At 42.3% G+C, this 21,149-nt stretch overlaps 1 protein-coding gene across 1 annotated transcript in view; it reads right to left on the bottom strand.

Annotated features, from left to right (window-relative positions):
* Positions 1-21,149, bottom strand: part of RGS22 (regulator of G protein signaling 22) — a 78,665-nt gene that overhangs the window by 45,670 nt on the left and 11,846 nt on the right. The window contains exons 3-10 of the mRNA XM_081014347.1: positions 17,979-18,041; positions 14,669-14,893; positions 11,840-11,925; positions 8,215-8,380; positions 6,581-6,725; positions 3,056-3,121; positions 1,412-2,051; positions 647-808 (exon numbers count right to left, since the gene is read on the bottom strand). Of these exons, the coding sequence (XP_080870473.1) occupies positions 647-808; positions 1,412-2,051; positions 3,056-3,121; positions 6,581-6,725; positions 8,215-8,380; positions 11,840-11,925; positions 14,669-14,893; positions 17,979-18,041 (1,553 nt within the window). The remainder of the gene's footprint in view (positions 1-646; positions 809-1,411; positions 2,052-3,055; positions 3,122-6,580; positions 6,726-8,214; positions 8,381-11,839; positions 11,926-14,668; positions 14,894-17,978; positions 18,042-21,149) is intronic.

Here is a 21,149-nt window from a genome sequence, read left to right as displayed (position 1 = left end):
GATATAAAGAAACAAGTAGTTAGATGGACACTGTAAGTGGGCTCAGGTGAACAAAGAGAAACAATACTGCCTTTTGTTTCTCTTTGTGTCAGAGAGAGCCCTTGACCCATTCCTCTTGTTGCCCCCAACTGGCAGTGGTAGCAAAAAAAGGGGAAGGATGACAGGAAATATGTCCTGCTGCAGAAACTGAGACATTTTAAAATAGAATAGAAAAGGAGGAAAATCATATAAACATTGACATACCATATATCTACATCTATGTACAGCCCCCTTCCTAACAGTAATAACAACAAGCAAGAATCTTCACTCGCTCGTTAACTTTTAGGCTACCTTTGAGGGTGAAAGTCACAAGGCAGCTTGCATAAAAATGTATGAATAACAAAAATCAGTGCATCAAAAGCCACCAATGAAGCAGCAATATATAGCATCACCCCATTAAAAGGAGCATAAAATACTTGTATAATTTCAAGCCAACAGACCATGACATCTTAAGAGAAAGCAGTTTGGTTCTTCCCATGTTCAGCATTTAGCTGCTGATGTAGCAAACGTTTAGAGGCATAATTTTATCTTTCCTCCCCTCAACTCCCCACAAAGTGTTGAGACAAAACAGGATTTGATTGAATGGCTTTGATTTTCATCCTCTTACCAGTAAAGAAGCAAAGGTTTCACTACTTCAGGTTGAGCACGTCTTAAGTTATACATGTTCCACTGGTCTCCATCAATCAGGTTTAGCTTTATCAAAACTTCAGTGGTAAGGAAATAATCTCCATTGCTCACTAAGTAGGTTTTTTTCATTTTATCAAGCTGTCTTGAATGAAGGAAAACATTCACACAGAATATGCACAAACGCACTGCAGCTAACAACTGAGAAGAAGCTAACTATATTTTCAGATAAAATTCCACACAGCAGAAGATAGAATAGTTCTCTTCCCCAAAAGAAAATAAAAAATTAGGTGTTTCAAATAGTTCAGTATAGGGCAGTGCTGGGGAACCTGCAACTTTATAGATGTTGTTGGACCCCCAATTCCCATTAGCTACACACAGTCAGCATGACCGATCATGGGGATGGCTGGAGCTATAGCCCGTCATGACATAGGGACCAATCAATCAAACAAACAAGATGTGTATTAGCTAGGATGTTTACTACTAACTCAAAAATAATTCTTCCACTGATCTTCTTAGGTGCTAACTAAATCCAGTCTTCGTTAATCTGGTGCCTTCCTAAGCTGGTTGGACTCCAACTCCCATCAGCCCCAACCAGCACAAGCATGATGGGCAATTGAGTATAGCCCCATCCAGAGGGTACCAGGCTGACGAAGACTGGATAAACTGATTCAACATCCCCAGCCTCTTTTGGAACAGCCGAAAGGCTCAAGTTATAAATATTCACAACAGGAAATAAGGGAAATACCTTCTCTGTCTTTTAGGATCCCGCAGAACCTTTAGTCTTTCAATGTCCATCCAAAGCCGCAAGTACCTTTCTCCCAAAGTTCCTTTGATGAACCTCTTGAACCTTTCGAATTCATGCCTGTTGCCAATATCATAAGTCTTGTGGCTAAGACACCAGGCAGCCCTGGTTTCAGTGTTATCCTTTTCAGATTTCGTACTAGCGCTTATTTCGCTCCCCTTATCTGGTATATCATCCGCAGGAAGTGGAGGTTTTGGTTCGAGTGGCTCCATGAAAGGTTGAATGTTTGATATCTCAACTATAAACACTCTAGACGTTCTGTCAAAGTCGATAGCAGTCGGGTTGACTATGGGCGGCTGCCCAGTAATCTGTGCTACAGAGCTTCTAAGTATATACTGAGCATAGGCTAATGAAAACTCATCTACTGTTTGAAAATACATGGGTGGTTGGTCAAGTTCCTTGCTCTTTGCTGCTTGGAGGGCATGATCCCAGTCCTGCCCTACGTATGCTCTTAAGACAGTGCTTGAAGGAGTATCAGGAAGAGACACAGAGTGGCCCTCATCTATGCTTCTTCTAGCTACTACCCTCTGAAGAAGTGATGTACCAGATTGGGTGCGCTTCTTCCTCATCCTGGTTTCCGGTTCTGCATTAAAAACAAAAGGCTTTATTGAGAACTTAACTGACTCACCACCACCCCTTTTTTTAATATGCAATAGTTGAATGCTGTATTGCATTCTCAATTGCTTTCAGGTTTTTCTCCCCATTGTATCTGTCTTTTATTTTATTTTTCTACTTCTGCATTCATTTGCATTATTTGTATTATTACTTTTACTGTGTTTTGTAAAAAAGAGAGAGAGAAGGTCAGTTTTGCAAAGCCCCCCGCCCCAGGTCTTTGTATAACCTAGCACTTGATCATGAATAGAATTGTTATTTCTGGATTTTGGGGCTACCGCAAGCCACTAGAATTTGTGCCACCTCTCACTTACCTGGGATGTTGTTGTTTTCCCCCTCAGCGCCTACGTGTGCACAAAAGAGAGTCACAATGCTGAAGTTCCTCAAACAGATTGCCATGAAGTTTCTGGCAATCCCAAACAGCTTGCTTAAGACACTGGTGTGAGGGGCCAATATTGCTTGGAAACTAGTGCTGCAATGCCTTTCTGTTTGCCTGCTTGCTTACCCTCTGCTCCTTCTGTATAAGTTTTTATTTATTATTTTTATTGTATTTATATCCCCCAGTTTATCCAAAGAACTGAACGCGGCATGCATGGCTTCCCCCCCTTCTCATTTCATCCTTAGAATAACTCTCCAAGAGAAGTCAGGCTGATATACTGCAACAGGCCCAAGGTCATTCATGGCTGGTTTAGGGTTTGATCCCTCGTCCCCCAGGTCCTAGTCCACCACACTAACTATTACATCACTCTGGCTTTCTTCTTCATTAAAAAGAAGCCATCTATTACACACACACAAATGTTTTTGAGTATTCGGTAATATTCCACCATTGCTAGGGGTCTGATGCTACAAGCCACTTTCCTCTCAAAATTCCTCACACTCAGGGAAGTGGGGAGCATGGCACCTCCTTTTTCTCCATTTCTGCTTTATCCCAGGTCTATATGCAAAGAAGGCTCCTACACGATAAATGCCACTTACCTCCAAGGGCAACAGCATGGAGAATGGTGGATGAAACACTAGGCATCCCTTGTACTCCTCTGAAATCTAAAGCAATGGAAATTAAACATTAAAACAATCACAAGGTGAATCTCAAAACTCTTAGCATCCACCTTGGTATTTCCACTCAGTTATTTGAACTGACGGACATCTAAAACCTGCCCACGGTGAGAACAGGATAAAAGACTAGATTGGCCTTTGACTTGATATATCTTATATTCCTATTATTTTTTGCCAGCCCTTCAGACCCCTTTTCCTCTTCTTGGAATTCCTGTGAGGTGGAAGTTTTTTATTGTAAGATTATTTAGACAGTAGACTGGTTTTGTTTCTTTTGATGGTACTTTCTGATTCCTCCTCTACCCCCATTTAACAACCCAATTAAATTTGGAACAAGAGGTTTGACTGTATGTTTTGATGTCCCAAAGATAATCTCTTCCATGTGCTAGCTCACTCTTTCCATACTAAGCATTTTGTTAAAGGGGAGGTAGATGACACCAGTGGAAACTGGAAGTGTTTGCTAAGTTCCCCCACCTTGACCTGCCTAGGCTTCAAGATAATCTCAGATGCTCTCCCCTTCTGAGATGAGTCAGACCACTATAAATGTCAGACAATTCCACTGAGATAAGAAATAGTACCGGAAACTGCATACGTTCAAGTGTCTGTCTACAAACAGGAAAGGAAATCAGGCAGGCAATACGATTGGTATTTGCTATCACCATTTTTCCCCCAGTCTGCAGTTCACAGTTTTTATTTTTTCACTCTGTCATTATGTTTTCGTTCCCTACCCCCGCTGAAATCGTGTAATAATAAGGTAATGAATTCTGTAATCAAATTTGGCAACAGCAAACAGTGAGCTGGATATCAGACCCTGCAGAATCCAAACTGTAGCAGAACGAAACCAACGCTGCATGCAACAGGTATGGGGTGGAATGGAAAACAATGTCTTTTTACATCCCTACACGCCGCATCTGAGAAGACCAGCCTTTGTACTGGAGGTCTGCTTATGGAACTCCCTCTGCAAGGAGTTTCATCTGGCAGCACCAAACAAAGTCATTTTTACAGCACAAGCCTCTACATGTCGACTTGAAAGTGAAGCCCCATTGAGTTCGGTGGGATTTACTCCCAAGTAAATCCCACATAGGATTGCAACCTTATTTTCCCAGGCTGTTTCTGGTTTTTAAGTTCTGCATTTGAACTTCTTTGAACTTCTGCTTTCAATTGATGGGTTTTATTGTGATGCTATCTTATTCTGTTCTATTCTTGAGATTTTTATTGTTTTTATGTTTTGTTTGTAAACTGTCTTGGGAACCGTTTTTGCTGAGGGCAGTACAGAAGTGTTCCAGATAAATAAATATTGCTTCAGCTGGTTCCACTTCCACTTTTGGGAAGCTGTGTTGTCATTGCTGTTTGTTTTAACTGTTCTGCTGCTGTTAACCAGTGCATGTTTTTGAACTACGGGTGGCGGCCATTTTAGGAGAGTTCAATGGATGCGCAACCACTGATACGTGGGTCCTTTTGGACCTGGAAGAGGGAGGATTGGGGGTGGAATGGGGGGGTGGAACAGAACCCCCACGCAAAATGGTTGCCACCTGTATTGGTTTTTATTATGATTGGTTTATACTAGCCCCAGGAGTGGCATTACGGAAGGGCAAAACACATCATTCTGACATCAGGTGAAGTGACAGGTGAGTGGCCTCACCCACCTGTCAAACTTGACCCATGGCGGTGGGGAGATAAGAATCTGGCTCCTTGGCCAGATCCTGTTCCCCACCCAATATAGATCTTAAAAGCTGCAATCCTCTGCACACTTTCTTATAAGCTAGTCCCACTGAAGACAGAGCAACTTAATTCTGAGTAAGCGTGTATAGGGTTGTGCTGCAAATAAAAACAGGCAAACATAAATACGCAAACAGGCATTAATTAACAAATGGTGATCTGCAGGGTTTTGACAGGATCCGATATGCATCCAAGGCGCTATTGACCACAGTAGCCTAAAGGCATTTTGATTTTCAGCCAATGCTAGTCTTCTGTCATGGCTCCAATAAAAGTGTCAGACACTGACAGTGTACATATTTAGCCCTGCTCAAAGAATCCCAAAGGCTCTGGAGGAGTAATAGTGATTACCCAACATCTTATTTTTGTATCAGTTCCCATCCCTGAGTGCGTCACTAACCCATAATCTAAAGCAATTTGTGGGCTGGGGGGGGGCGTGTAGAAGAAGAAGAAGAAGAGTTTGGATTTGATATCCCGCCTTTCACTCCCCTTCAGGAGTCTCAAAGCGGCTAACATTCTCCTTTCCCTTCCTCCCCCACAACAAACACTCTGTGAGGTGAGTGGGGCTGAGAGACTTCAGAGAAGTGTGACTGGCCCAAGGTCACCCAGCAGCTGCATGTGGAGGAGCGGAGACGCGAACCCGGTTCCCCAGATTACGAGACTACCGCTCTTAACCACTACACCACACTGGCTCTGTAGAGAAGACAGGGAAGAAAGAATTAAGAAATAGAATGTTAACACCATGTCTTACAAAGGGGATCAAATATGACTTTAAAGACATATCAACCCTTTACCAAAGTAAAAATGTTCCATATGGAGCAGCTCAACCATACAGGAGGGACCATAGCTTAATGGTATATAGGGAACTGAGAGAAATTTGATTCAGCAAGCATTTAAAACCAGATCATTCAAACTCACTGTTTCCAAGACAATATGGAAACCAAACACAAGTACCCTTCGAAATTGCAAAGCAATTCTCCAACCAAACGACATTTGCAAAAATGCTCATATTAGGTGGAAGTGAGCACAAAAAAATGACATTAGTGAAAATAACATACAAAATGCATTATATTAGGAGAAACCGCTTGCAAAAATGTGCACAATAGTCAAAAGTGCATAGAAAAATGTATTTATTAGGAGAAAATTGCATTAAAATGCTGATGAGTTTTCATGCGAACTTTCTTTAAGAGAAATTCACAAATGTGGAAGACTGAACTTAATACTGGAAAAATGGAAAATGGAGAAAACAAAAATGGACAGCTCCTTCCATCCCTAGCTGCAACATGCAGAAGATCCCAGATATGCCCCAACCTTCCCAGTTTAAAAAGCAACAAGTAGCAAGAGATGAGAAAGGTCTCTTATCTGATACCTAGCAGAGAGGCTGCCGGTCACAGTGGATATCAGGTTAGGTGGACAAATAGTATGACAGCTTCCTATGTAGTCAGGAATGCAGATAAATTCCAAGGATATACAATTCTTATTGAAACTTTTGGTATTATATGATTCTCACCATAGAGATGCATGGATAGGATGATGCCCTATATGGTCACGATCATAGTGGTGTCCAATTTACTACCAGAAACTCAGGATGTGCAGCAGTCTATTTTTTAAGACTATGGTATCTTTTGACTCTCCGCATCCCCCCTCCCAGTTGCTAATGCCTGGGGGATGGGGAAGTTCACCTGAGTGCGGCTGCATGTTTTGCTTAATACTTATCTATGTTGATGACATTACCTAGGATTGAAGAAGATGACTCTGAAGGCCAAGGAGAAAAATGAACGTGGGAAGATGCCACTGGATGAGTAAAAGAATCCGTAGTAATCATGCGCTGACTTAGCTTGGCTAAAGTAAACCAATCCCGTGTCTGGGTGACAGTAGCCTATAAAACAGAACATTCAGTGGTTTAAGTTTATTTCAGTGCAAACCTTTATAGGTTCAAAAAGAGGAACAGATTTGCAAAATCTTCATTCCTTTGACACTTGTGTGAATAATCAAAGCAGAGGTCTATAAAGCTGAGATGACACATTGTAGAGCCCGATAACACAACACAATACAGTGGTACCTCGGTTTAAGAACAGTCCTGTTTACAAACGATTCGGTTTATGAACTCTGCAAACCCAGAAGTAGTGTCCCAGTTTGTGAACTTTACCTTGGTCTAAGAATGGAATCTGAATGGTGGAAGAGCACCAGCGGTGGGAGGCCTCATTAGGGAAAGCATGCCTCAGTTTAAGAACGGTTTCAGTTTAACAACGAACTTCCGGAACGGAATAAGTTCGTAAACCAAGGTATCACTGTATGTGAATGTTTAAGCAGTTAAAATCATGTATATGCAGTGTACGCCAATTAAACCATACAGAAAGTGATCACTGATAGCAACAGGTTGCAATAAATAACACGCCTGAGATGTCTATCTGACAAAAATACATAGATCTGAATTGTGATGAAAGGGACCTGAATATTTGTACTCATCTTCTTAACTGTACCCCAGCATGTTGTATATGTACCAGTGAAGGGCATTCAGTTCTATGTCCTTAAATCTGCATTAGGCATGACACAATTGTAGCCTTCCATAGATCTTGTGCCTTTATCATCATCGCGGCTAGAAAACGTTCATGCTTTTCCAGCATCGCAATGGTGAGAAAACATAATCTAGTTACATTCCCCTGACAGAGTTGAAATTCCAAGAGTTCCCTAGGAGGAGGGATTGATTGTTAAACTACTCAGAGAACTGTAGCCCAGTGCGGGGAACACCTCTCAGCACCTTTAACAAACTACACTTCTCAGGATTTTTTTGGAGAAATCACAATGGTTTAAAGTGGTTATAATACTGCTTTAAATGTAGAGTGCGGGTGGAACCAAAGTCAAAGACTCTAAAATAAGGAACAGAACAATACAAATGACAAATAATCAGCAAATAAAACTATTTTTAAAGGGGGGGGGGATCAAATAGAAGAAGAAGAGTTTGGATTTGATATCCTGCCTTTCACTCCCCTTCAGGAGTCTCAAAGCGGCTAACATTCTCCTTTCCCTTCCTCCCCCACAACAAACACTCTGTGAGGTGAGTGGGGCTGAGAGACTTCAGAGAAGTGTGACTGGCCCAAGGTCACCCAGCAGCTGCATGTGGAGGAGCAGAGACGCGAACCCGGTTCCCCAGATTACGAGACTACTGCTCTTAACCACTACACCACACCGGCTCTCAATAGATTACACAATTCTAAAATCAATAAATGCAACATAGTAAGACACAGATAATCAACCTGTGGTCCAAAGTCTTAGCCAAATTTCATGTGAACTCAAGAAGAGATACAGCTGTAAACAGAAAAAAAAGCTATCTTGGACCTGTTTAAGTCACACGGCATCTATTTTACCTGGCCAAGAGAGACGTAGAACTTTCTCATAATTAAGTCATTTTCATTCTCTTCAGAGGTTTCTGAAGGTGGTAGGCTTTTGGTGAACCAAGGATAATACGTTTTATCTATAACAACATTGACACCAGTTCTGCTCCACTCCACCTGCGATATCAGCTTAGCTAACCTACAGCGAGGTGACAAATATCATACGGTCACTTAGATTCTCTAACCGGTTTTAGCAGCAGCAATACTGTTCTCTTAAAGAAGCCAAAATGTTGGAAGACACTTTATGAATCTACCGCTCTTATCCTTTAATCCTATTCCAGGTTTAAAGCATTTTGAAGGGTACTTTAGCAAATAGCCTTGTCAGGATGCAACCCAGAGAACTCCTTCCCCAATGCTCATTTCAGTCTACTGCCCGGTTGCTCATTCCTCCTATCTGCTGGGGAAAGCAGGGGATATTGTTTTTCACTATCGCAGACTAAGAAGAAGAGGTCTTAGGTGCAAGGACATGGAGGGTTGCTGGGCTGGAAAAGCAGCAGATGCACATTAATTTGCATCTCTGGGAAGTTGTTAAAAGTGACAGAAGGATACCCTGTAAATACAGCATGACATTAGCCTCAGGTCATTCTGGAGATAGACAGATTACAAGTTGGCAGATTCCATCTGGGCTCTAATTGGTTTACAAACAAAATTACAGGTAGCACAGACTAAACCAGGATCAGTCAGTATGTATGGCCAGCTGGAACCCCATTGGCTCATGTCACCTGATCCCCCCTGGGCTGAAAGCTGCAGTACATCCTCCAGTCCTCTGCTGGAGCTGTAGTGCCAGAGTACAGGCCTATGCTTCCCTCTGCTTGTTAGCTGCCCTGCTGATGATGCACTGAGTCAGGCACTCGGACCCTGCCTGCCAGAGTCCCCATTTAGAAATCTTTGGAGCACTAAACTGTAGCAATTAATTATTTTTTATCTTATTTACAATAAAATTGGGACAACCCACTCTCCCCCTTCAATGGAGATGTTCAAAGCAAAATAAAACAAATCCAATAAATTAAAACAAGTAAAAACATTAAAAATAACAGCTCCTCCACACTAAAAACAGCTTTAGAAATCAAGGCGGGCAGAACCAACGCCAAACCACATGGAAGCAGCTGTTCTGTTTGCCTTGATCTCCTTGTACTTATTGTAAAACAAATATATGTATTTTCTGCCATCAATCACTTCCATTTCCTCTATAGTTTTCTTGACGCCCCGGGCTACAGACTGTGTTTTTGTAAACTACCCTGGAAGCTCTGCTGAAGGGCAGTATAGAAATATTTTTAAACAACTAAACAAACAGTGGCTAGATTCCCCCCCCCCCCGAGAAAATAGTAGGTTAGAGGCATTGCTGCCCCTAGTAAGTGCACACAATTGCTCATCATCTGCCTTGTAGGTTCTGTATTCATATTACTGCCTGTTTTAAATCAAAGCCAAAGCCAATTTAAGCTTCGTGTATGAAAACACTCTGAGTTCATATAGATGTGTCGCTCCCAATACCTTAACGGAGAAGAAGGTCTGGAGAAGGGGGAGTTGGTGGTGGGGCTCCTTCACCAGTGCTTTCTGTCTCTTGGACAAATGTCCTTGCCATCTCCCTACCAGAGTTAATCAGGGCTCCTTCCACACTGGGCATTTCCCATAGAACAGCTACATTTTGTTTGCTCTTTTCTCTTTTCAAAAGAGCGTCTGCATGTCATGAACAAAACACCCCTCGACTTCCATATTTTCCCTCCCGCCCCACAACAGCTCAGAAAATCCAACTTTTTAATACAGTGGAGCAGTTCTGCAATTTCCTCAACACAACTATTGAGTAGGTTCTGGGGCTGATTTCGGCCTGTACAGATATTGCTCTACCCATTTCCTTCCCTATAGTCCATCGCTCTTCCCTAGGAAACAACTTGGGTCACTTCCAGAAGACCTGTTTGTTCAGCATTCAGACTGATTTGTTTGCAGAGTGTTTGAAAGGAAGTTATATTACATTCAGTGTTTACTGAGCATTCATTTCCTTTGTTTGCAGGGAGGTATATGACATCTCATCAAGCAATTGATATTCCAACTTTGCAGTACATTTTCCTGCTATTTTCCTGACCACAAACGGTGTTGGTGGGGAATGGGTTTGCTGCAGAAGAGTGACAAATCAACTTTAATTGTGCAATCTGAATTTGCAGGTATGCAACTGAAAACCACCTGCAAAATAGCCTGGAATCAGTCTCTATCACTTTAATCCGACCCTTTCCTTTATATCCATTTCTTCTTCTCCCTCCACAGACCACCACCACAATGCAACTGGGGGAATCATGATCATGGGTGAGAGTATTTAATGTCTCCCCACGATGGTACAAATACCACCACCACCACCCCACACACATTTGGAGGAGGAGAAAGGAGGAGTGCCCACCTGGGTGCAGAATGTTATCTGGATTTCTAAAGTCTGGGATCAGAGTTGCTATTCCTCTTGGAGCTTAAAGCAGAATGTCAATGATCGGGTGCTGCTAAACCATCCAAACCTTGAATCACCCCAGGGATTAAGACTAAACAGGGTTAGCACTTAATTAAGCTTTGAAACCTGAATTTGAATTTGGTTTCAAATTAGGAGCAGCCTCTGCCCACAATGGTTAACTTTGGTGCAGACGTAACAATTAAGCATCAGTAAACCATGCAAAGAGGATCTGCCACAAAATGAAGGAGGCTGAGGGAGGAAGCCCATGACCCAATGGTACACTCCTGCTTCTCTTAACCATGGTTAAGGAAGCTGCCTTATAGTAAGTCAGACTACTGGTCCAGCTAGCTCAGTCCTACCAACATTGACTGATAGCAGCTCTGCAGGGATTCAGACAGGAGTCTTCTCCAGTCTTACTTGGAGATGCCAGAGTCTGAAGCTGGGACTTTCTGCATGATAGAACACATGCTCTACTGCTGAGCTACAGCAGCCTCCCTCCCCAGATTATGTCTACACCTCTTAGATCAGGGACGGGGAAACCTGCAGCCTGCCATAAATTGCTAGATTCCAGAGTATGCCTCTAAATGCCCGTTGCTGGAAACTACAGGAGGGGAGGATGCTGCTGTGTTCATATCCTTCTTGCATAGGCATCTGGGTGTCCACTGTGAAAACAGGATGATGGACTAGATGGTCCTTTGCCTTGATCCAGCAGCATCTTCTCACGTTCTTAACATTCATCAGCCCCAGACGACATCAGTGAAGATGGAAGCTGCAATCAAATAACATCTGGAGGACTACAGGTTCCCCATCTCTGACTCAGATGCAGTTGCAATTTGTGTTTTAAAGAAAGGCACAGAGATATACGGAGCAGATCAGGCAAAATGAGCCACAATGGGAATGCTGTGGGATAGATCTATTGATTAAACACTTGCATACCAATAAAGCTCGGTAATGATTAAATGTGGAACATCGTGTACAGGCGATAAATTAGGACTGCCTGTAAAAATTACAGAATGAGAGGCCATAAAAATAGCATCAGTTTCATTATCCACATAAGTCATTAAACTTATATAAGCTAGGCCAAAAGTATCTGAGAATTATTATCATATTTGTTCAAGAGAAATGTACAGCTTTAAAAACCTGCGTTCCAATTAGAAGTTCCAGTACCTGTATTCAAAGTAACAGTCGCTCTCTAAAAACGATGGGAATCTTTCCTTCTTAATCCACGCAATAGCCTGCTCTCGGTCCAGACACTAACACACATACACACACACATAAAAACCTTTGTAAATTATCTTTTACTTCAGGTATTATATGCCATGTAGTCAATAAACAGATTTGCTTACAGACTAAGGGAGCAATCCTAACTCCAGCAGTCTGGCAGGACTTTATGAAATGGTGAAGCCATGGTGGAAGAGGGGGCAAGTCATAATTTGGCAGCAGTGGAGACAGCTTGAGATCCAAAGATATAATTTGAAAATCACTGGATTTCAGAGGAATCCATACCCCACATTGTGATGGTCTGGGGAGATTAGAATGGGGAGAAGTGGACCTCTGCTCCACCCTGCTAGCCATACCTGCCCCCCCACTGGCACAGAGCTCCCTCTCGTTCACCTGCCAAAAGCTCTGAAACAGCAGTCTAATTGAATGCATCTTCTGTTTGACAGCTGTCCCGTCCAAGACTGATTTAAGAATAAAGAGAAATTTAAAAAGGAGAGCAGGAGCTTTAAAGTTGCCCACTGACAGTTAGCAACACCAGGACAGCAGACTGAGCAGCAACACAAGTCACAAGTCTCCCCCCTCAGAGTGAGATAGAGCACATTCCTATTTGAATTACAGTAATCATTTCTAAATTTGCATCTCTATATGTAAATCACCACATTCAAATTGGTGGAGTATATTGTCCTCTTTTTTGTGATGTTGCAGTTAATCATGCATGCCTTATTTGAAATGCAGGGTGAGCTGAATACATGTTAGAGCAGGGACATTTTCTGGCTGGTGGACCAGATCCTTATCTTCCCAACTCTGGCAGGCCAAATATGACAGGTGCTTGGGCCCACCTACCTGTCAGTCATCTAATGCAGGCATAGGCAAACTCGGCCCTCCAGATGTTTTGGGACTACAACTCCCATCATCCCTAGCTAACAGGACCAGTGGTCAGGGATGATGGGTATCAAGTATCAAAGTGATACTTCACTTTGAAGCCCTGGTTGTCAAGACTTCAAAGCGCAGCACAGGGCTGTTTGAAAGCCCTTTCGGAAACAGCTCCATGCTGCTTTTTGAATCTCTGAAAGCCAGACTTTTAAATAGCAATGAAGGGATATTTGCAAAAGGGCTTTCAAACAGCCCCACACTGATTCCGAAACAGTACCCAGCAGGACTGAAGTCTCAATTCATCAGCTGATGAATGAAGACTTCGAATCAGCTCTCTGCAAGGGTTTGAGCAGGATTTCATTCCCACTCTTCAGCTGAGCGTTTAGTTATTTATTTTTATTTAATGAAGTATTTCTAATTTGCACTTTCATAAAAGTATAACAATACGGCATATAGCTTACAATATATATAATGAAACCAGTAAAAGCTTAACTAAAAATATCAACAAAACATCAGTGAATATGGGTTAGTTAAAAATAAAAAAGGCCTGTCTAAACAATAGAGTTTTCAGAAGATATCTAAAATAAGGCAGGACTGATTCCCGAACCTCTACTGACAGGGAGATCCACAGGGCAGCAGGGTCTGTCACATTAAAGGCTCCATCCATAGTAAAGGCCAACAAAACCTCAGGGGTGTGGGGGAACCACCAGACGTGCTCCATCAGAGCATCGCAGTGATCAAGGTGGAGCATAAGGAATCAGACAGTGTTTAAGGTACTTTGGTAGGTTGTCTAGGACCTTGTAAGTAAACGCAAACACCACAAGCACTTTTACATTTTCATTAATAGTCACCGCATTGGCCTGAAATTGCTTCTTTGTGTCTATTCTAAGTGGCAAGGAATTGTTCCCAAAGGAAATAGTGAAATCCAAGAAGCCCTGCTACTTGGCAACCTTCATTTGGTTCTATAGGGTTGTGTGGGAAGCATGCTCCCTGGTGCCCCTGAACATCTGCAGAGAAGAGGGGGAAGCCTCACTCTAAACAACGTCCCAGAATAATGAATGCTGATGTTGGCCATGGATCACATAATACTTTTTGCAGAGGCAAAGGATGGCCGTTCTTCTCCTGTTAGAATATGCCTCCTATGGTTTACTGATAATGGTTTCTGGAAAGACTGAAGACCGCTTCTTTATTTTGGCCAATTTTTCTGGATGTAAGAAAATAAATTTGCAATTATTTATGTTCAGCTGAAACAAATTCCAGCCTTTTGTCTGCAGTGTTCCTGAGAAAAGATGATATGCCAAAGTCAGATTTATCATGCTAAGGGAAAACAAACGTCCAAAGTTATGTTCTAAATTTAATAATACGGCAATACTATGCATGTTTATGTGTTCACTGGGGTCTATTCCTTTGTATTGTATTGTATTGTATTGTATTTGGCATTGCACTGGAAGTATTTTGCTGTTGTTGTTATTAAGCAGATTATAAGGGCAGCCATCCTATTGAAGAAATCCTAAGCCCTTATCACGCAGCAAATGTATATGAAAGCTTGAAAGGAGGGGGCGAGATCGTGTCCACCAGTGCCAATTTTAATTTCCATGCATTCCTCCAGTGGTGTGTGCAAAGCTTAATACATAAAACTGTAAACATAATACGGTCAGGAAAAGGCAGGCTCTATGATCATGCCGGGGGCAGCTCTTGGTAATATGGCACCCTGTGCAAGGCCAAAATTTGATGCCCCAGCCCCAGCCTTGCCTTCCTAAAGCCACCAATTGGCTAAACACAGGACCCCACCAACTGGATAAACATTTTGGAATTGCTAATATATAGTACATCATATTGGGTTAATACCTCTTAAATGCATAAGAACAATAATAAAAATAACAGTACCAATCATCAATTTACCATTGTTGAATAATTCGGGTCAAAATTTAACACTGGTGGGGGAGGGGGAACAGGCCTGAGGTCTGGAATTTCTTGCTTTGCTGGCCTTATGACATCGTAAATGGGATTCCGGGGTTTCTTTTCACGCAACATCTTTTTCAGCTGGTTTTCCAGACGCTGGGGGGCATCAGTAGCAACTTCAAAAACGCCAAAGTCAGGATTAAACTTAATTGGCTCTGCAAAGGTCTACAACAACAGAACGTAAAGATTAAAATATAATAATTATCACAGCACTGATAGGTACAGCTGTGTATTGGTGGATGTTCCTGAAGCTGGAAGTCCAGCTGCTTGCTTACCTGGTTGCAAGTTCTCTGGAGTTCAGTGGGACTTACATTTGAGTAGGCTTGTATAGGATCGGACTTTCTATTCCTTTCAACCCATGTGATGTAATAATTTGCATTCTGGATGGGTTTCTCGCTGATTTTTTGTTGATTGCATTAGGTTTTGCTTTAGAACATTCTGAGATTGTGACCCTTCACCGGGGATATGGAATCTGTGGGCCTCCAGATGTTGCTGGACACCCCCAGTTCCCATAATCCCTGAGCCTTCACCATGATGGCTGGGGCTGGTGGGAGCTGGAGTCTAGCTACACCTGGAGACCCACAGATTCCACATCCCCCTGCCTTTCACCTTCTAAACTTACTAGGAAGATCTTCCATGCACTGTCAACATAGAAACCTTACTGGTCAGTGGCGTAGCGTGGGGGGTGCAGGGGGGGCCGGCCGCACCGGGTGCAACATCTGGGGGTTAGGGTTAGGGGGCGCAAATCCACGGGTTAGGGGGCGCAAATTACTTGCCTTGCCCCGGGTGCTGACAACCCACGCTACGCCACTGTTACTGGTTATGGGCATCTGGTGGCTGGTGGCTCTGCATCCTCTACCTCCTAGTTCTGCCACCAGTAGGAGGCTGCTTCGAGCCTCCTTCCCCTCCCTTCTTGTTTATGTTATTTTGACATTTCTTAACTTTGGGTCAGCAGGAACCTAATTATACAGTCTTTGCAATGTAAGAATTTGAAGTTTCCTGCAATTATTTAAAGAGGAGGGAAACACAAATAATAACAATAAAGGATTAACTTCTAATTCCAAATCGTTGAACCCTTGCTAGTTTATATGAGCATGCAAATGAAGCACGTAAATTCCATAATCTGGAGCTATTTGAATAGACACTAGATAATTTTAGTTGTACATTATTTACATAGAAAACTAACCAAGGATAACATTAATTAATCACTTGTATCTATTTTTAATTCAGTCCCTAGCTGTAGAGCCCAAGGGCCCATTTTCCAACATGCATTCCAATTAGCTAAATTGAAAACATCTGGTTCCTTTAATGTAGTAAAAAAGATGCCAATAACAATGTTTTAAATATAAATCGTATTGTCATTTTGGATGCTTCACCACCAATCATTTACACGATATATACAGGAATGGAATGAAACAACCAATTGCCTTCGCCAGTATGATTAGCACCAAAGTACTAAGTTAATCAAAGGCACATTCTCGAATTCAACAACTGACTTCACTCTTCTGAACTGGGCCTCACACATGCAAAAGGGTTCAGTGGTATTGGAGGAGGCGACTCACACTTTGCATCCCAAAGCATTGCACAAGCACGGCTGAACATATGAGTAGAACAGTGCGGATCACTTGGTTGACAGTTGGGGGGAACTAAACCCATATCTGCCCCCTGGTGTATGGCTTGCTGTGACTACATGAATATGCTGGCTCCCAAAGAGGAGCTCACATTCACTTTCCTCCTGCCCGGGCTTTTTAGGTCAGTGTGGGTTGCCAGCTAAGCCAAGCTCATCTACACATGGGATCATGGTTAAGGTCTCCCTTTCTTAATAATGACCAGTAAACATATGGGGAACCTTGGGTACAGATTGTGGCTAAGGAAGAGAGACTTCAACCATAATCCCAGGTTTAGACAACACACTAAGACAAACCTTGGCTTAGTTGACATGCCCCAATGAACCAAAAACCAAGGGAGGAGCAAAAGGGCTGTGATCTCCTCCCCAGTTAAGCCACCTGGCTAAACAAACCCTGTCTTAGCATTATGCTCAAGCCACGCTTATGAATAAACTTACTAAAAAGATCTATATGTATACCTGAAGGAGCGTCTCCACCCCCATCGTTCAGCGCGGACACTGAGATCCAGCGCTGAGGGCCTTCTGGCAGTTCCCTCATTGCGAGAAGTGAGGTTACAGGGAACCAGACAGAGGGCCTTCTCGGTAGTGGCACCCACCCTGTGGAATGCCCTCCCTTCAGATGTGAAGGAAATAAGCAGCTATCTTATCTTAAAAAGACATCTGAAGGCAGCCCTGTTTAGGGAAGTTTTTAATATTTAATACTGTATTGTTTTTAACACTTGATTGGAAGCCGCCCAGAGTGGCTGGGGAAACTCAGCAAAATGGGCGGGGTATAAATTATTATTATTATTATTATTATTATTATTATTTACATTCTGATGTAATTTCTATGCAAGAAGTGTCATTCTTCTGCCCCTTAGAAGTAGGCCACCCAACGACCACCATACCACTGAAATCCCCCATTATACAAAAACCACAATGTAATGGTTAATTTTGTCAGATGAACACTTCTAGCATCTATGTAGGCTAGCACCAATTCTTTCCCCTTAAGCACATGCTTCCTGGGGTAGATGACATTCAGCCCAATGCTATTCTTTAATTTAACCTCTTGCCTACATAGTAATGCTTACACCTGGGCCCTGTTTCTAGGCAACGGCTGCATAAGCACAACAAAGATAAAAGGCCAAATTCTAATGGTGTTTTAACAGGGGCGTCACATTCTTCCTGAGTAACTTGTGTGATGAGCTGCAGGAGAGTCAAACTGGAAATATAAAAATGTTCACATTAACCACATTAATGTTGACAAGAGAAAACTCTCCTGAGAAAATCAAATTATGATGAGGTCAGGGTTTCTCAACAGCCACTTTCCATTTTGTTGCTTTGACATGCATTGTAGCATTGTTCTCTCGACCTCGAAACCCACTGGGGTTTCCCGCATGAGATAATTCTTACAAAGTCAACATTCTCTCTGCGATATTTTCATGGGCAACCAGCTATGTGTGCTCACACTTCGGAAATGCAGTTTAGAATCTGCTGTGACCTGGAGGCAAGCGGGAGGGGCTATTCCACTTCACCTAGTCCACTTCAAGAATACCGACGTCACCCTATTACCCTATATTATCTCATAAACCACTTAATATTCACAGTAAGTGTTTAAGGAAAAGTTTATATCAACATACTTACGGGGAGATTCAAGAATTCATTAAAGAAGTCTACAAGCATATCATCAGTTGCTAAATAATCCTCCTGCAAGAGCCAAAAAGAACAAAACTATGTGATATGATGTGATGAAGCAAGAGCAGTTTACATCTAACAGGAGTAGGGATGTTGGAGAATTAAAAGGTAGCAGAAATTGCTGCAGCGTGCATGTTCTTCTGTGGTCAGGAATGGAAATCAGTTAAATATGATTTGCATTTGTTCACATTGTTGTTTGAAATCTGCAAACTACATGCGGTTAATTATTTTTATAAAACTGCTTTTACATTTCCTTTACATTGAATAATAACAATAATTTATTTTTGTACCCCGCCCATCTCACTGGGTTGCCCCAGTCCCACTCGGCATCTTCCAACAAAATATAAAAGAGCACAACAAAACATCAACTATTAAAAGCTTCCGGAAACAGGGCTGCTTTCAGATGTCTACGAAACAAATGTAAGTTATATAATTTACATTCAACAGTTGGCAGCAAAACTAATAACGTTAATTTTGGTTCAACAGAAACAGTGCCGACTGTGATGAATGTAGGTTAGAGTGGAAATTGCTGCCTTCTTAGAGGGGATGGCAGTTTCCATACTGTCAGTTTGCTGTTTGTGAATTGTTTTCAACTCTCTTTACAGGTACATAGGAGGCTGCCACACCAGGTGAGACTGTTTGTCCATTCAGTATTGTCAGACTAAACCATACTAGATTAGAAGGATAAATTATCTGGCCTAATATAAGGCCAGCAGCTCCTTACTGGACATTTACTATGTAACATTTACTACTACCTTGTTCGCTCACATTTTATGAAAGATTCTCCTCTCATGGTTTCTTTTTTATTATTTAATTATTTTATGATTTTCAATTCTATACATTTCAATAATTTTATAGTCATTTTAACATTTCAAATCTTGACTTCCTTCCCCCTCTTTCTGTGGTTCCTTAAATTTATTTTTAATATTTACTGCATATTCAAATTAGCTTAATATGCTCATTTATTCATCTACTTTAAATATATATTCATAAAACTACAGGTTATTACAATAATCCTGCCAATGTTCTTAACTGTTTACAGATCTTTTTGTAAATATTCAATAAACCATTTCCATTCCTTTATAAAAAGTTTGTTATCTTGAGTCCTTATTTTCCCGGTAAGTTTTGCCATTTCTGCAGATTCCATAAGCTTTTGCATCCATTCTTCTTTCACTCTGACTTCTCCTTTCCATTTGTGGCCTCTCCTCTCATGGTTTCCATCTTCTGTTTCCATTTTTAACTCAACGCAGTAGCTGTGCAATTATTTCCCTCACATGGCTGTTGCATAGATTGCTCTAGCCATTTTCATTCTCTGTGGTCTGCCTCTCCTCTCTAGGAATCAGCTCCATCACTTTAGCTCTTCACTCTTCAAACAGAATTGCCCTGATACCTTCCTCCTCTGCCCCTCTGAAGTAGGGGGCAATTGTGAAGGGGAATGCAGTGAGGGAGACAGGTGTATTTAAATACCCTTTCCCCACACACAATGGTCTCAATGAAAATCATGCCTCCCTCAAACATTTGGGGTTGAGGAAATGGGGGGGGGTACACACTTGGTGACTATTAGAAGTGTTACAGAACAGTTCCTATTCCAGCTAAAAGAAGAAAAGCCAGAAACGGCTTGATCATTAGGTTAGGGTTGCTTGGGAGGGGGGCAGCAGCAGCCCCCATCCCTTTTGAGCCCCTCAGCTGTTCCGCTCTCTTAGCACCATTTTGTCCTCTGCCTCAGGCAGCAAAATGCCTTGGACTGGCTAGCCCTAATGATAACAATGATAATGATAATAATTTATTATTTGTACCCCGCCCATCTGGCTGGGTTTCCCCAGCTACTCTGGACGGCTTCCAACAAAGATTAAAAATAGATTAAAATGTCACACATTAAAAACTTCCCTAAACAGGACTGCCTTCAAATGACTTCTACATGTCAGGTAGTTGTTTATCTCTTTGACATCTGATGGGAGGGCATTCCACAGGGCGGGCGCCACTACCGAGAAGGCCCTCTGCCTGGTTCCCTGTAGCTTTGCTTCTCGCAGTGAGGAAACCGCCAGAAGGTCCTTGGCGCTGGACCTCAGCGTCCGGGCAGAACGATGGGGGTATACTTCAGGTATACTGGGCCGAGGCCATTTAGGGCTTTAAAGGTCAGCACCAATACTTTGAATTGTGCTCAGAAACGTACTGGGAGCCAGAGTAGGTCTTCCAGGACCGGTGTTATATGATTGAGTGCTCCTAAACTGTCCACATCTGGAAGTACTCGGAATCTCTAGCACAGGTCTGTCCTTGATACCTGATCCTTATAACAAAAGGAATCAGGGCTCTCTAAGGGCCTTCTACATTCAAAGCATGTGTTCTACCACCCAACCAACAGTCTTTCTCCCAATGGCTAGAATTAAGGCATGTTTCTCCGGACAATCCGTTCAGAGAAATGACCCACCTCCACCTGAAAATAACTACCTTTAAAATAAAAGACATTGGAATTCTTATCAGAAGGCAACTATATTCATCTTCCTATTTCAATTTCTCATACCTACCTAAAAACATCTGGACCACAATGGTGCCAGATGGTGGGATTTAGAGGTTTGCACAGGGAGTTCCCAAACTAGAAATCTTAAGATTGAGGATAGGGCCTACCCTGGTCAGAGGCAGATTTAGGGGAGTGCCACTGGTTTGGTCACACTGGGTGTCAAGCCTTGGGGGTACCGCAACTATAATTTAGTATGTAGAGCATGTAGTATGTAGGACCAAATTTTGGCATCACACAGGCACTGCTGAAATTTGAGTGCCCAAAGTCTGCCACTGCCCTGGTGAGCTACTGTGAGCTGCATATGTGTAGCTCTCAACACTCTCTTTCAATTTCAGAAGGGAACAGGAGCCTCTGTGAAGCATAAGCCTGTGATTGGCAGGAAGTAAAAAGCCAGGCTCAGCCAGGTCTAGTCTTGAGATCAAGCCTGGTAGAAGACAGAGCAGCACATTACGTTTGATGCTTTTCAGCATGCAGTTTCCCGCTCAGGCCACTGACCTCAGAATGTCAAGAACTGGGTTTAGGTACAATCGCCAGGGCTCCATCCTGGCCTTGACATCCCCATTGCAAACACAGTTTCTCACGTGATTAGATAATGATGATCT

Source organism: Podarcis pityusensis, assembly GCF_964106645.2.
Source record: "Podarcis pityusensis genome assembly, chromosome: 7".
NCBI lineage: Eukaryota > Metazoa > Chordata > Lepidosauria > Squamata > Lacertidae > Podarcis > Podarcis pityusensis.
Note: the sequence above shows the minus strand (reverse complement) of the source record. Positions and strands in the feature narration are given on the sequence as shown.